Source organism: Miniopterus natalensis, chromosome 11 (assembly GCF_054644295.1).
Source record: "Miniopterus natalensis isolate mMinNat1 chromosome 11, mMinNat1.hap1, whole genome shotgun sequence".
Taxonomy (NCBI): domain Eukaryota; kingdom Metazoa; phylum Chordata; class Mammalia; order Chiroptera; family Miniopteridae; genus Miniopterus; species Miniopterus natalensis.
The window spans coordinates 41207639-41225051 of record NC_142091.1 but is presented as its reverse complement, the minus strand read 5'-3'; the positions used below and the strand labels follow the sequence as shown (position 1 = coordinate 41225051).

General features: G+C 37.1%; 1 protein-coding gene and 1 pseudogene across 1 annotated transcript; one reads left to right on the top strand and one right to left on the bottom strand.

Moving 5' to 3' along the window:
- The first annotated feature begins 1073 nt into the window (after positions 1-1073).
- On the top strand, positions 1074-1953 carry LOC107538642 (myb/SANT-like DNA-binding domain-containing protein 3 pseudogene; annotated as a pseudogene).
- Positions 1954-5349: 3396 nt separating this feature from the next.
- MMP26 (matrix metallopeptidase 26) lies at positions 5350-7840 on the bottom strand. Its single transcript, XM_016214958.2, has 5 exons — positions 7656-7840; positions 6849-6997; positions 6102-6227; positions 5463-5624; positions 5350-5378 (listed from the first exon to the last, which is right to left on the bottom strand). The coding sequence occupies exons 1-5, from the start codon at positions 7748-7750 to the stop codon at positions 5350-5352; spliced, it is 561 nt and encodes a 186-aa protein (XP_016070444.2). The 5' UTR covers positions 7751-7840.
- Positions 7841-17413: the final 9573 nt, after the last annotated feature.

The following is a 17413-nucleotide window of genomic DNA, read 5'->3' as shown; positions in this document are numbered from 1 at the left end:
CTATCCCCCACTTTGCATTTTATTTATAAACTTTAGAAACAACTTATTTTCCATCAAGATAGATATTGAAACTTTTATTGAGAATGAAACAGAATCTACAGATCAGTCTTGGGAGAATTGACATTTTTAGATTACCAGATTTTTCACTCCAACTACACAGACCTCAGTTAATTAAGGTCTTTAGTTTCCTCTCAATATTTTATTTCACATCTCTGTTAAGAGATAATATATCTTTCACTAGATTTATTTTTAGGTATCTAATATTAATTTATGCTAATATAGATAGAACTTATAAGTTATCTTTATCTAAGTCTTTGATATATAAAAATAAAATCAATTTTTAGTTGGTCTTTTTCCTGAAAAACTGCTAAGCTTACTCTTATTTTTAATAAGTAATCTGTAAAATCTTTAGGCCTTAATTTATACCAATTACAACTCTATAAGTATTGCCATCTTTTATCTCCCTTATTTCTAATCTCTATATCTTTTACTATGTTTATTGATGTTGTGTGCCACTCTATATCTATAACCAGTGGTGTGGCTGGACTGGATCTCATGATTCTTCCTATGATTGCAAGATTTTTTCAGCAATAACCATCGGGGGACTTTGAATTAAAAAAAAAGAGTATTATTTAAAGTCCTGAAAATTATATGGCACTCCTGGGGCCACACATAGTGTGGGTGGAGAGGGGGAGGGGTCACAGGCTTCGGGTTCTGCTTTTATTGGGATCAGATGGGGCCTAGGGTTTTATGGAATCTCTCTTAATTGATGAATTTAAAACAAAGAGTGGGGGTTTAAAGTGTGGGAAGAGAAAAAACAAAATGGTCACTTATTGGTCAGTTATCTAAGGAGCCTGGTGGAGAAGAGGTGGGGTTAGGGGGGTAGAGATGGCCTGGCTCTTTATCTAGTTGTGCGGCTCACACTGTGTTTGAGATAGCCATCTGGCAAGTGGATGCCTCTGTGAAAAGGATGCCTTAGCAGTCAAAGTTTGTCATACACTTGCATTACAAAAGACAAAAACCAGGGGGAACCACTGCAGGGAAGCTAAGGGCCAGGAGAAATTGAGAGGAAAATGCAAAATAACAAAATTTTAAAACTTCTCAGAATTGGACAAGATCATCCTGCTTGCTTTAGTAGAAAAGTGCAAGTGCGTGCCGGCATACAAGAACATCGGTGCATGAACTGTTGCCCTCAGGCAATGCTGGTAGGTGCTTGCCCAAGAATACCACTGCCAGCCAAAATATCAGACAGCTGAAGAAGTGCTGAGAGAACATCAAGGCTCGAACCAAAACTATGATGGCCCATGAAAGCAGAGAGAAAGTAAAACGGAGTGTCAGCCCACTTCTGAGTGCTCACTTTCTGGAGAAGGAGATCCTCAGCATGCTGCCCAATCAGCTCCACTTTCTGCACAGCCCTCCCTTAGAAGAGCCCAGATACCACCCTGATGCCTGCAGCCCAAGAATCATTTGCTGTTTCAAACAGAGAACTGATGAGAAAGAACTCATACATTTTCTAGTATGTGAGGGGACCTTTCAACCTGAACCCTCGTGTTCAGGTGTTAGAATAACAACCAATAAAACTACAGGAGCAAAACTTCTCAGGAAGGTACTTTAAAAAACATGCATGAGGAAGAACACCATGAACAAATGTGCATCTTACAACTGCAGCGGACACAAACGAATGAGGTGCCCGTGGCCAAAATCCAGCAGAGAGAGTGAGTGGGAGATGGCAGAGGAGGAACACAGGATAAAAATGGAAGTTCTCAATAAAAAGATGTTTTGGGGGGGAAACTATGAACTTTTACCAAGGAATGGCCTGTTTCCTCATTAACTGGCCCTTTCCCAATTCACCCTAAGGCTGTGAGGGTGGCTCTCTTGTGGCTAACCTGTGTTGGCAAAGAAAGTCTGGAGCATGAACTTTCTGACAGCAGCCTGGATCAGAGCTACAACTAGGAAAGTTAGAGTGACAGTAGTCACTTACTTAACAGTACATTCAGGTAAACAGCTGTATCCTCTGTACCCCTTAAGCGGCAAAGAATCGGTTATAGTCTTCTGAATATTATCACTATGAGTGCTGTCATTCTGAATGTAATGTCTTCTAATTAGAATTCATACAAGAACCAGAGAGAGAGAAACCAGCTGTCAGCCTCACAGTACAATTGATTTATTGCACTGATTAAGACCTGATGCAATTTTAGGCAGAAGTGATGACAGTTATGTTGCTTCCTCTTCTCAGATCTCAGAGGTAATATTCTCAACTTTTCACCATAACAGTAGGCTTGCAAGGATTTTTTGTAACTACAAGGATTTTTCTTAGTTTATGAGAGAACATAATTACTTTTTATTGTTCACTTGATAAGTGTTTTATCAAGAATAGATGCTGAATTTTATAAAATTATTTTCTGTGTCCATTGAGGTTAATAATTTTTATGATCCACCTGGTTTTCCATTATCCCATTACTGTGATAAATCATATTTATATATTTTTAATATCAACTTTACAGTTTTGGAATAAACCCAAGTTAGATGTGTCATTTTACTTTCCTTATTTATTGCCAGATTTAATTGGTTAATATTTTGTTTAGGATTTTTACATCTATGTTTATCAATGACATTGGCCTGAAATTTTTCTTACTTACACCATCTTTGTCATGTTTTGCTATAACATTATGCAGAGCTCAAAAATAACTTAAGAAATATTCCTTTTTTTTCCATCTGGAAAACTTTGAAGGTAATTGGCATGATTTCTTTATTAAATTGCTATCAAGGGTAGTTTTAATTATAGTTTCAAAAGATAACAGTTAAAAAACAAATCAGATTTTCTTCTTTATCAGTTTTGAAACTACTAGCAGAGAGATGTAATTATAGATTATATTTTTAAATATTTATAAAGCTACACGCATTCTCTCTTCTCTGCCTATTTTTATAAATTATGTTTAAGAATATGTATTTTATTTGTACACTTTTCTATTTGTTGGCTAAAAGTTACTCATTATGTATTTTTATGATTTTTTAATGTCTTCAGGAGTGTCCGGATATTGCCTTTTCCATATTAATGTTGGTTTTATACTTACCAGTTATATATTGGATAAATAATGTCATTGACCTTTCAAAAAGTCAATTGTCAGAAGCTGGGTTCTCTAAAGTAGAAACAAAGGCAGAATTTTGAATGCAAATTATTTTAAACAAAAGTACAGAGGATGTTTTTAAGAAATTAAAAGAGAGTTTATTCAGATAATGGATATGTGAACCAGGAAACGCAGCCCTCAGTATGAAAAGAGAACATGTTCCAAGATGGAGGGGATGCAGCAAGTTTTTAAAAGGCAAAGTTGTAAGGAGCTGATGATCGAAGAGATGGTTGCTAGGAGAAACAAGACCATAAACTTATATCATTCATTTCTGACTGGTGGAGAATTGAACTTTCAATGGTTGGCTGAATCACTGGTCAAGCAAGTGGGGTTGTGAGGTGAGAACAATGAGTAATATATATTTAAACATTTATCAATGTCCTAGTTTCAGCCTAGGCCTGTAAAAAAAAAAAAAAAGTGGGGTTTTTATTTCACAGTTACAGAGCAGGAAGTATTATTTATCAGCCATGAAAGAAGCACAATCTATCAAACAGTATAATCAGCAGAGGGGGGCTGCTGGCTCTGCAGGTGGTTTTAGAGCCTAAAAGGACAAAGCCATGCTTTGCAAGCAGCTTCAGAGCTCAAGCTTTAAAAATCCAAATGTTGGGCCACAAGTTATGACATTAAAGTTCTTATGAGAGCTCAGTATTTGTTAGTTATTAACTAACACCTATGAGGAGAAGAGGTAGAGCAGCACTGGGCAAGGAGAAAAGCTGAACTGCAGCATAAGCCAGACAAAGTCTTGGCCAACACACCGAGGCTCTGCTGCATTACTCAGTAAAATTTCCCTGTGTCAGGTGAAAATGGTCAGGCATTCACTTCCCAGCTTGTGACTGCAGGGAAATGGCCTTCTGAAACTGAGGCAAATTACAGAGACCCTGGTCATGTCATGTCCCATAATTCAAAGGATTCTCACCAATTTTACTGTCTTCTCTTGCATCTACTTTCTTCCAGTTGCTCTTAGGAACTAAAAATTATCACTTTATGCACAGTAACTTGAGTTTTTCAGAAATCATTCCAAAACACTCTTTGTATTTTCAAAAACAAACATGTGGGTTTATCTGAATATTTTAGCTATATTCTCTCTTGTAATGAAAACACTGATATTATAATAGTTCCTTCATGACATTTTCTTTTTATATGACTTGCTCTTTTCTCTTGTTTATATCTCTGTTAGTACAATCTTTCCTGACCCATTTGTGAAATAATGTGTTAGTACAATTTTTCTTTACCCATTTGTGAAATAATGTGTGTACTGTACCAGCTTCACTTCCCTAGGGAGATGTCTTGAGTTTACCACTTAAAACTCAATTTTCTCATTTCAGAGTTTTTATTACAAGGGAATATTGCGTGAGGTGTAACAACCCCTAGTGTCAGAAAAATTTTGCCATTGTCTTGATTCTAAAACAGAAAAATAAGTGCTTATGTCTTGACAGGTGAGTAAGATAGCCCCTCAGTCTAATACCTTGTACACCTCCTTGTGGCTTCTCCTATGTGTCTGATTACACACTGCTGTCCTACCCATACTCTTCACTCAGGATTTATTTATCTAAATGAAGGCAGTAGGATATAGACTTAATAAAATATATTTTTTATCTAATACTGCAATACAGTATTAAAAATACCTAAAAATTGCTAGGCGATGATTAAAGGAGTTGATATTGATTATGTCATTTAGCACCATGACAGCAGATAAAGTTATTACAATTATTTAACAAGTGTTAAACTGAGTCACAAAGAGGTTAAATAACTTGCCCAAAGTCTCAGAGCTAATGAATGGATAAGCCACCATCCTGACAGTTGGTCTCTATAGCTGCAATCTTCATTGCAGTTTAAATATCATTCCTCAAACTCTACCCATATAGTATTCAAAAGGTCTATTCCCAATCTTATTTTTTATCTTTTCAGCTAATTCAAGCATTCCATGGCCATCTCTGCTTGAGTTCTCCACTCTGCTATTCTCTTCTCTCCCATCTCATTAGAGTGATTGAACATACCAAATGCTGAGATATACCAAACTGTAAGACCAAAATTTTACTCTTAAAAGCCTTCTTTATTCTGACCCAGAAGTGTTACGTGTTTTGACTCAGCCGCCCTGACTAGGTTGCATTCTTCAATGGGTAGTTCAGGCAGTCTCCAAGGCTGGTTTAGTGCTTTGAGTTCTTTGAGCTTCCAAAGAAGCCACTGAAATGCCAGGTTAAATGATTTTTCTTTCCCACCTTCAGGGCATTTCAGATGAACATCTTTGTCCTAATGAGGGCAGAAAAGTTAGTAAACTTCAAGTGGATTTTTCTGTTCAGACACCAGATCCCCTCCCTTCCAGGGGGCACAGACCATACAGTTGCTGGATTTTTTGGATATCGTCAACATCAAGGCGGAAGGTTCTAGGGTTCCGATACATATATCTGGGGTACATTACGGAGTTCTCACTCATGGAGTGCCACAGGCCCAGAGAATGACCCAGCTCATGAATGGCAACCAGGTGCAGATTAAATCCTGAAAAGGCACAGACAAAAAGATAAAACTTAACTATGTATAGAGAAGGCAGAAACTGGTGTGTGAAAAAGAAGGGAGAAAAAAAAGAAGAGAACAGAAAAGGAGGAAAGAACAAATGTTAGAGTGAAGAAAAAGAAAGGTAGGCGAGAGGGAAAGAATCTAAGTGGGGAAAAAAATGGCAAAATATATAGATAGATAAACTGAAAGGGAATGAAAAGCATGGAGAAATTTGATCATTGGAAGCAAAGAGAAACAATGTGAATGTGTTTATGACAGGAGCATCTTTGCTCAGAAATGATCCCACCTCCCCCCACTCAAATAGGAGACCCAATTCTCCAGCCAAATCTTTCTGCCCCACCATGGCCACTATGATACTTTCCCTCTATTCTCTTTATTATAACCCAGGCCCAAATGGAGACCATCAATACAAACCCCCAGGCTCCCAGCTTTAGCACTCCCACCACATAAGGTCTTTACCTTTGTATGATGTTGACCAATATTCTCCCTTGTCAAAGTGGATAATTCCTGGAGTTTCAGAATTTGGTAAAAAGGCATGGGCTAAGATACGACCTGGCCCATCAAAGGGCCAACCATCTCCATGGTCTGTGGACAATGACAGAAGCTATTGTCACACTGAAGGGTCAGGTCAAGAGCAAGAATGGCCTTAGAAAGCCTCAGGGCCTTAGGGTACTATGCAACTGGGTATTGCTAAGGTATGAGAGGACTAAGGCATCATTTATGCAGAGGAATAGGGCGGTGCTAAAATTCTAACTACTTCCTGTCTTCTGTGGTAAAATAGAAAAGGGAAAGATGGCAAAGACTGATTGAAAGTTATATGTTAGACACAAAAAACCTCCCCCCAAATGGAGGGAAATAGGGGGAGGAAACTTAGGCTCTACGGTTTTATAAATAGGTTGGATCAATGTTGAGAAGCATTTCAACAGATTTGAAAGCTATACAACTTTCTTTGAAAAATGTGCAATGCCCTCTCCCTTAATCTGTTCACAACCACAGTGCATCCCCTCACCTACCTACTGCTTCATTACACTAAAATGTCTTTCCTGTGTTATTGACTTATTTATTTCCATTAGGATTTTGCCTGATTTTTTTTTTTTTTTCCCAGAGATTGGACTAGGTGGACTAGGTTTTTGTTTATAGATTGAGAACACTTGCCCTTTATATATAGGACACCAAACCCTCCCTCTCTTTCTGGGAGTTTCTTACCCAACTCCCAGAAAGAAAGCTTGATGTCTGCATCTTCACCCTCTACTTGCTGGAAGATCAAGGAGGTCACATTGCTCCAGATGGATACCGAGTCACGTATAATGTCATTCACTGTAGATGGATTCATGTCTTTTGGATAATTGATAATACTGAAAGAAGAAAATTTTAAGTAGAGTAACTCAAAGGTAGGGGAATTAACCTAACTTTAAAAAAGAGTGACTCTGCTCTAGGGCAAATCACTGAATATTTTGGGGCTTCATTTTGCTCATCTGTAAAATAGATAAACCCTAGACTAATCAGATCAGAAACCCAAAGAATTAAACCTGCAAAACATGGATTTCTAGATATTTTAATAAATTCTCCACATCATCCTTATGTAAATGAAAGCCTGAGTGTGAGGAGGGAAATAATCAGCATGCTCTCAATTGTAATGTACACCATTTCATATAGCTTAGCATTGCTTTGCCTTGGATATATCCAAATATGCTTAGGATCCCTAATAGAGTAACCTAGACAGGGAGCAAAAATATATCAAAAGTATACACAATAAACACCACCACCCCCACACACCACAGAAAGACAGAATAGTGGGATCATGTTCAAAGGATAGTGATTAGGCTCCATTTTGCTAAAGAGATGATCTGAGGAAGCTACAATGAGAACTGGGAGAATCACCTTCGCTAAGAGAAATTTGGCATTAGGAGAGACAGGGAAAACAGAAGACAGTAGAGGCACCTCCAGGAGGGACACTGTAGGAAATCCTTTGAGGTAATCACCTCACTCATCCCTTAGGGTCTTAACAAGTACCTATAGGTCAGATTGTACTTATTCCATCTGGAACGTTCAGAGGAGTCAACAACATCAGTTATCCCACAGCGAGCGTGGTGGAGCATAGCCAGCATTGGCTCAGCCTCTGGGTCTGTCTCATTCAAATGGATCTGCTGCAGAAACTGTATCTCTTCCCCCTGGGTAAGGAGTGGCTGTTCTCTCTTGGTCAGGGAACACCAATGGAAATTGTCCTGGGTGAGAGACAGGAAATGGATGAGTACTTAGAGACAATTAGGGCAGACTCCAGTATCAGAACCTCAAGGTGGAGTTTCCTTTGAGGGCCTGGGAAGGATGGTGCTTTGTCTATCCAGACTTCATAAACCTCCTGTTCTCAATCAAATGATGGCCACTATCCTTGATTATCCTGTCACTAGGAAAAATATTAAACACAGGTGATAAAATAAAAATGACTTAGATGACCTGTTAAAATATCTCTAAAAATAAAGCATCTAAGTTTCAGGATAGAAAGTCCCAAGAATAAAGGTCTTGAAGGTATCAGATGCGAATTGCCCAGGAAGATGGCCTCTGGTCTTTCTGATTGATTGAGGTTTTTTTAGTCAGGACAGAACTGATGACTCCTCAGACACAGAATTTGGCTAGTTCTGCATAACCAGTCCATCTGCATTTACACATCACATTCCACTTATGACCCACTCCCTATCTCCATTGACTTTCTTATCAGGCCAATCTACTGAATTTTTACTTCCTGGGGGAAAACCCAGCACCTTGCCTTATAGTCAAGCTTTCTGTCTGTATTTTTGAACTTTGGCTGAACTGAAAGTAATTTAAGGGCAATATTTATGTCTAATAAAACTCAATCTACACACCAGTTCTTAGAATATCACTTGATACAAACCTGTGATTGCTTTTACATTTTGTATAAAACTGCACTTTGATGTTTTTATTTTATTGTGACCATGGCTGGGCACTCAGAGGCACCTGATTTATCATGTTTTTCTGGGCTAAATATTTTAGCGGGAATTTTTACCAGGTCCTTAAACTGTTATAAAATACATGACTAAAAGCTATTGAACAAATTCAGTCTCTTGGGGAATTTAAAAGCATGTGGTAGGACAGTTTGAGAGGTTTCTCAGTCAATAGAAAGGACGTATTTATTAGTTAATTTGAATCACTTCCCTTGATCCTTTACCACCTAACAGACTCAGAGATCCAGACACCTGCATGTTCACTCTCTACCCTAGAGAAGGCTAAGATTGTGAGCGATGAGATCTGGGGCTGAATTATTAATTAAGTACAATATGCACAATACTTTTAGAAGAGGGGGTGAAACCCCCCCAAAATGGTTTAATTACTTCTAAAATCAGCAGAAAAAAATGAACTTATAGATTGAAGAAAATGATTTCTTATGTAATATTAATATAGTCATCTTTATATCATGCAGTAATGTGCATGCATATAATACACACAGGGAAAAAGAGCCCACAATAGTTATAATGTGATAATGTAGTCCTGAGTAACACACCTACCTTAGCAAAGCCCAGTCCTTTACAGTCTGTAGCAGGGGGCACTGGGAGGGTCAGGCACCAAGGCAGGAAAATAGTAGCTTTTAAGATGACAGGCTGCATGGCAAGTGCTCATTTCTTCCCCTTCCTGAATTCATTACTTAACACGGATCATGGGGCCTTTATAGCTATGCCAGCAACGTTCGGAGACTCGCGCTGCTTGTTTGCCCTTTCTTTGTACTGGTTAGTGTTGTCATTGACCATTTGGGGTTGAAGACAGAGTGGTCAGCCTGCCAGGGTAATGACAGCAGCCATATGATTTATTTTTCACGTTCATTTCACACCTGATGGCCCTTAGAATAGCTGGCCATAGCCTTGGCTGAGGAATACTGGTATATCTCAGGTTACAGGGTACATTATTATTTTAAAAACAGAGAAATAGAAACTAAAAATAGGATACATAGGAACAGTTTAAAATAGTTTTGCTTTTAGAATAATTTCTTTACTAGTCACAGACAAATACTATCTTGCTCCAAAAGCTAGAAGAAAGATCCAGATCAGAATATAAAAAAATCTCTGAGACCCATCCATAGAGGAGAGATATAGGGACGCACAGAAAGAGAAAATTGCTAAAAATATGTTTGAGAAAATAAATCATTGATAATAAATTGAGAGAGACACAGAGATATGCATACACAGCATAAGGTCTCAGCTGGTAACCTTTGAAATCACATAGATATGGGTATGAATATTAACTCTGCTAATTAAAAGCTGATCTGATTTAAGCAAGTTATTTAACACTATGATGCCTCCGTCTTTTCATATGTAATTTAAGGAAACTAATTATATTCATATAATACAATAATAGCAGAGATGGCACTTGAGCACTGAGCCTGGCAACACTGTAAATCACACAGACACAAATACTGAAGCAGAAACAAAGACCCAGAGACACTGAGAGAATGAACCAAACACCGTTGTTTACTGAGCACTTTCCAAGTGCCCAGACCTGAAATTGCCTCTCCAATGAGGACGGCACACAGTGATCGGATGCGGGTCCATTCCCTTCCCCTCAGGAGCTCATCCTCTGGCAACCACAGGAACACCTGCTATACTCGTCCTCAGAGAAGAGTTTGCCAGTGCTCCATGCCTCCCAACCTCTTATGCCTACCAATTTTTTCCAATAAACCAAACGGGATAAAATGACTCTGTGACGAGAATGGAAATAGGATAGAGAATAGATGGGGCAAGAGTTGGTGTTCACTACTTACGATTTGCCTCAAAACCTCCACCTGAATTCTACCCAGCAACTGATCATAGTCAAATTTCTTTCTCTTTCTTCCAGGGGTGCCTATTTCCTAAGCATAGTACCATCAAGTCATATTGTCCCTGCCAACACAGCCTTAAGTCAGATTGGTTTGAAAACCCACCATGCCCTTCTAGGGTAATACAATTCCCATCAGTGACTCCTATGGACTCCTGTGGAGAATTGGAGCCCTCTGCTGTGTATCCCTAGCCCTACTTTCTCCATGGCTTGCACAAAGACCATATTTGATTGAGGTTTCTCTGCCCTGGCAATATTTGGTATTGAGGAGTGGTGAGAGGAGGTGAGGGCTGTGCCAACCACAATCTTGGCAAAAGACTAGGCTTGCAATTTAATTTAATTTTAGCCTCATGGCAAGAAGTGATGGAAGCCAGAGTTTTGGGCCTTGGGCCTATGGTAAAAACAAAAATCAAACAACAGCTATTAAGAATAGAAATTGAAAATCTTCTATTTTTTAAGAAGGATTGGTATAAATTTTTCTTTAAATGTTTGCTGGAATTCACTTGTAAAGCCATCTGGTCCTGGTCTTTTCTTTGTTGACTCTACATCACAACACATACAAAAATTAACTCAAATAGATTAAACAGATGTAACATGAAACAATAAAACTCTTAGAAAAAACAGGAAAAAAATTTCTGGATATTGGACTGAGCAATGAGTTCTTGGGTATGACACCAACAGCATAGTCAAGAAAAGTAAAAATTAAAAAGTGGCATTACATCAAACTAAAAAGCTTCTGCACAACTAAAGAAACAACTGACAAATTGAAAGGCAACCTATAAGAAGGTAGGAAAAATGTTCGCATATTATATATTTGATAAGGGGTTAGTTAATATATTAAAAATATTAAAAAAGTCTTTCAACTGAAAAAGCAAAATAAATAACCCAATTCAAAAATGGGCAAAGGCACTGAATAAACATTCTCTGAAGAAGACAATCAACTGGCCAACATGTGTACAAAAGGTTTTCAACATCACTAGTCACCAGGGAAATGTAAATCAAAAGCACAATAAGCTATCCACTCACACCTGTTAGCATGACTATTATCAACATCAACAACAACAACAAAAAAAACACACAAGTGAAATGTGGAGAAAAGGGAACCCTTGTACATTATTGGTGCGAATATAAATTGGTTCAGCCACTATGGAAAACAATATGGATATTCCTCCAAAAATAAAAATATAATTATCATTTGATCCAACAATCCCACTTCTGGGTATGTACCCAAAGGAATTGAAATCTGTATCCTGAAGAGATATCTGCACTCTCATTTTTAATAAAACATTATTAACAATTGTCAAAATGTGGAAAAACTACCTATTGCAATTCTACTTCTCTTTCTGCCCAATCCTTTAGTATCATCATTAAACATCACTTCCAGTTGCCCACTCAGGGGAGCTGTGTTTTTCATTCCCACAATGCTGGGCATTATCCTTTAGATGTTCTAGTCCCAGAGGTGGAAAGAATACACCCAAGAACATAAAATCCTATTAAATGTTTAGTTAGAGGTGCCTCTTTTTCACTTCTAAGATATTGGCAAGGAAGAAAATGAATTAAATTATTTTAATAATTAGAATGAATTAGAACTACTGTTACTCAATGTGGCCAAGTGTGATGTTTAGTTTTATGTGTCAACTTTACTGGTCCATGAGGTACTCAGATATTTGATCAAATATTATTCTAGGTATGTCTGTGAGAGTGTTTCTGCTTGAGATTAAGGTTTGAATCAGTACACTGGGTAAAGCAGACTGTGATTGCCTTCTCTGGTATGGATGACCCTCATCCAATCAGTTGAAGGTCCAAGTAGAACAGAAAGATTGATCTTCCTGGGAATAACAGTGATCTGTTCTTGCTTGCCAGTCTTGAGCTGGGACATAGGTCTTTTCTTTCTTTTGTACTCAAATTGAACCTTTGGCTCTTCTTGGTTCTCAAGAAGAACTACACCATCAGGTCTCCTGGTTCTCAGGCTTTTGGTCTTGGACTGGAACTACACTATCAGCTCCAGTTTGGGTCTCCAGCTTGCCAACTGCAGATCTTAGTACTTCTCAGCCTTCATAATCACATGATCTTTATATATATAATCCCTTTGTACTTCTTGCCCAGTTTTGAGGGTACAATGGACTGAATGTTTGTGTCTCTCCCCAAATTTGTGTTTTGAATTTCTAACTCCCAATGTGGTAGTATTAGGAAGTGGGGTATGGGGAGATAATTAGGTCATGAGGGTAGAGCCCTCATGAATGGGATTAGTTCCCTTATAAAAGGGATCCCAGAAGCTCTCTAGCCTTCTTTCTGCCATGTAATCATGCAACAAAAACACTGCTGTCGATGAACCAAGAGGCGGGTTCTCACCCCCCACACAATTTGCCAGCATCTTAATTTAAAACTTCCCAGTGTCCAGAACAGTGAGAAATAAATGTTTGCTGTTCAAGCACCCAGTGTGTGGTGTTTATGTCACAGCAGCCTAAATGGACTTAGAAAGATGGAAAATGCAATAAATATATTTTGATAAACTTATGTTAGTCAAGGATTAAGTGCTAGCTGAGGGTGGTAGGAACAAAAAAATGGGTAGATGAAGACAGAAATAATACAATAGTTGTAGTCTCAGAACAGCTGCAGTTGTAAGTGGCTGTAGATCACCCCACTAACCATCCCCTTGTTAGTTCCCAATTTTACAAAGCCCATATGAATCCTGGTGAAGCTGTATCCAAATGTATTACTGAAGTATATGGATCCAAGAATGCGAGGGCCTACTGCAGTTGATGCTGTGGTGCATCACTCAGTTGTCTTGTCCTGCTGGGCCTGAAGAACCCATCTTTCTATAGGAGTTGTTATTGCCGACAGATCTCATTTGATTCCTTCTTGGGTATTGCTGTCTTCTGAATGGAACCCACTCACCCAAGGCCATGTCTCCTCAACCATAGCCAATCACCAATCAATGTGTAGTTAAAAAGGCCTAGGCCCTTTCTTCAATTCAGGACAATTCTAAAGGGTCATCTAGCTCCAGAGATCTCTGTGGATTGAATTAGCCTTTGTTAAAATCACATGCAGTTCAACTTCTCCCTTCACTTGTTCTATTTCCTTCTCTCCCCGTAGGTATTAAACTGCTGCACATAAATGTTTGCTTCAGTGTTTGATTCAAAGGAAACCCAACCTGTGGCACTATCATTAAAAAGTACAAGATGCAAAAGGGAAAATGATCTGCAAAGCACTTCACATTAAAAAGCTATATTCTTTCATATAGAAAGCACTTCAACAAACTAATAAACTGAATATTTTTAAAGGACATAATAGGCTGGCCTCTAAAAATAAATTCTAAATTCAAATGTTCTTGAACATGAAAAGAAGACCAACATCATTCATTTTATACAGTATAAATTGCATTTATTAGCAAGTAACAAAAATGAATCTGAAAACCCAATTATAGTGACACAAATATTTTTACCTAGAAAAAGAACACTCCAGAATAGCCACATACAGGTGCTTGAAATTTCAGGTGAGAGGTTAATTAATTCTGCTTTCTGGAACTGGTGAGGTCTCCTATGGTATTAACCACAAATGGCTAATTCATATGCATAATGGGAATTCAGTTTAACTTACTTAAGGACATGCCTGTGGGCTTTTTAGTCCTTTTGGGTACAGCTTCCTGAGTTGTCATTCCCAGAGGCCTTTGTTATACTAAAAAGGCATCAGAGTAAAAGGACTAGACTGCCATGACTAACCCTTATAAATAACAACTGGGATTGGGATAGTTTCATCCTGGATTCATCTCTTTTTTGACCTGAATTGGAAATGCAGCCTCTTGGTAAGTACTGGAAAACCCTCGTTTATACTTGTGGATTTCATTAATCAAAAACTTATCCTGATAAGCTGTTATGATTTTACTGTTTAATACTTACTTCAATCTCATAGTATATTTACTACTGGAAACAGCCCTGATAACACCATTCTGACTACATTAAATATCACCCTACATTTAATATAATGAACATGATAAACCTCATTTAACAACTTCCATATAAATTGTGAACTTTATTCTAGAAAATTGATTTTCAATAGGTCCTTCTGAGATGAAAACAACAAACTGGAAAATTTTCTGTACAGCCTTTTATTTTCTTCTAGACTTTTTAAAAATGTCACACTTTAAAGCAAAAACAAAATAGCTTTTCTAGAAAGGCATAAATGTTTCTAAAGAAAGATACTTTTTTTGTAGTTAAGGAGTAGAGGTTGATGATGGAGAATAAATAGAATGCTGTTTACAAATTTTCTTATTACTCCATTTTTCTTGTAAGTAATTTGTGTTCTATTAAGAGAACTGATATGAACATGAAGTTATTAATAGGACTTGTTATGGAGGGATTTTTAACTCCAATGTTTAAATTGATTAAAAGATTCAGAACTCTTAGAGGCATTATTATATGTCAAAAACAATACCAAATTATTGGCAACTTATGAAGTTTGAGAGAAAGTTTGCTAGGTAGCATCTGGGAAAAACATTGGAGCAGCAGAGTTTTCATATACCCAAGGAGGAACTTCTTATAGTGGAGTTGGAGACATTGACAAAGAGGGCTGATGAGATAAAGTCTGAACAGGGTGAGTTCAACAGACAAGCTTGGTAAAAGAGGGACCCCAGACAGCAAAACCAACATTCTCCTCAAATATCTCACTTGGTTCAACAAATTTAGCATTAAGCATATTTTGACACCATCTATCCTGAAGAGAAAGAACTCCCAATAATTCTATTTAACTGTATGGTTTCCTAGACCAAACAAGCAAAACTCCTGCCCAATCCCCGTGAGAATAAATCTTCAGGTTTTCTTTGAACATTTATCTCACTTCTTTCAGATTAGTGTCAGAAGAAATGTTTGAGAATTGGAAGACAAAAGTCTAACAAACAGCCCTCTATTGGTAGTTGTATCATGTGGCACTACTGGGTTAGTGTTGAGGCAGACAGATATTACAGTGGTTTTGGTCACAGAGACAATAGCTTATTTATTGCCTTTTATGAATTTTTCTGAGAGTCTTCCAAACTAAGGTGAAAAATATCCAAACACTGACCAGGAAATGGTCAGTGTTGGGCAGAGAAAAATAGGTATAATTCGGAAGTGGAATTAAGCCCAGGAAATCCATTCAGAAGACCCACATGGGGGGTGGAGATAGCTATTGTCATAGGCCAAGTCTGCTCCCTATAAGAAGCTAGTCTTGAGCTAGCCGGGAGGAAATATGGGCAAAACTGTACTGAATTTTCTCTTGAAACAAGATCCCATTAACCATTTTAAAAGCACTTAGTGTAAATGACAAGCTTCAGGAAGTGAGGAAAAGCCAACAACCACATCTCATCAAGGGGCATGAACAAAATATATCATTAAGCAAACAAGAAAATTTCTACTCAAGTTGAGATTACAAGTAAAATTCTAAAACTAATATGAAGGCTAGCATGAAGAAAACTACCATTTCAGTAAGAATACATGCTCATGGGAAAAGAAAATAATATAGCAACTTAAAGAGAATTTTGAAGTAGGCAAGCTTAAGACCCTCAAAAAATATATACAACATAATAACAATAAAATAAATGAAAAATTATTGGAGAATTATTAGACATAAATTGAAATAGAAGGTTATTAAAATAAGTTCATTAGAAAAGAAAGAGTAAATGAAATAAAATTCAATGGTTGGAATACCTTTAAGACCAGACATAAATGAAGAGAGAATTATTGCATAAGAAGGTAGTACTAAAGAATGCAGCAAATTGCAACAAAAATAGAGTTTGAAAAAATGAAGCAATCTAACTAGGAAGTTAGAATGAGAAAATTCAACATTTTCCAGCTAGATATATTGCTGAATAGACAATGTTGAAAGTTATAATGACAGAGAATAATTAAAAGTAAAGCAAAGAAATGCATGAATTTTCAGGTTGTAATTGCTAAGTTTCAACCAAAATAAGTTAATTATAAATCTCCAACTGTATTCTACATATTGAACTGCAGAATATTAATGATAAAGAGAACATCCTAAAGACTAGAAGAGGGGAAAAAATATTAACTAAAAGGGATAAAAGACCATGTGCCAGCCAGCAAAAGATAGATGTACATGAAAAGTCAATGAGGAGTGTTTATTGAAGAATTTCTCTATAGAGTTGTATACAGGGTTAAGGGGACAAAAGAAGATGCAGAATTATTCAAGGATCTATGGTAAGAAGGGGATACAAAAGAGAATGACCAGCATGGACTGACAACAGATTTTTGCAGCAAAAATTTGTAGTATTTTTCTATATGATGACTAATCATTAGGAAAAATAATAGAGAATAAATGATCCTATAAATAATAGCAACAAAGTCATAAGGATTCTAAAAATAAATTTTACAAAAGATATAAAATCCTCTATGGAGAAAATGATGAAAATATATTTGGGAGGAAAAAAAAAAGAACACTTAAAGAAAGGAAATAAAACTTATGTTTACACTAGGAGACATTGTATAAAATACATTACTTGTGTCTGAATTTTATGTAAATTCATAAAAATTTTAAAGAAATTCTTAACAGCACATAGATTATAATATTTACATAATAAAAGCAAAAGTTTCAAGTTCTTGAATTGGAAAATAAGCACCTACATAATTATTTTAGTTGACCAATCAGTCCTTGTATAGAAATTATATGTTATAATCCATATCTATTGTAATCATATCTGTTGTAATCCATATCAAGATTTCATTTTAGTAACAATTTGTTTTCCTTTTCTCTGCGTGTTTTTTTCAGTTGGATATTGATGTCTACTTCTCTACTCATTTTTTTTCCATTGAGGTTTGTATGTAAGAATTATGTGTATATCACTTGAACTCATAAACCTCAATGATCACAATAAGAGTCAGGCGCTTGAGCCACTCTGTTTGGAGCACTGTGGGAAGCCTCTCCTGAGCCTGTCATCTTGCTTTCCTCATATACCTGGC

Excerpts from the sequence above, each read along its gene's own strand:
- MMP26 (XM_016214958.2), bottom strand. The coding sequence starts at position 7,750 with ATGCTGGCTATGCTCCACCACGCTCGCTGTGGGATAACTGATGTTGTT. Across the intron at positions 5,625-6,101 it reads TTGGTCAACATCATACAAAG|GATTTAATCTGCACCTGGTT; the intron begins GTAAAGACCTTA and ends GTGCCTTTTCAG. Across the intron at positions 5,379-5,462 it reads AAAAATCCAGCAACTGTATG|GACAAAGATGTTCATCTGAA; the intron begins GTCTGTGCCCCC and ends TGCCCTCATTAG.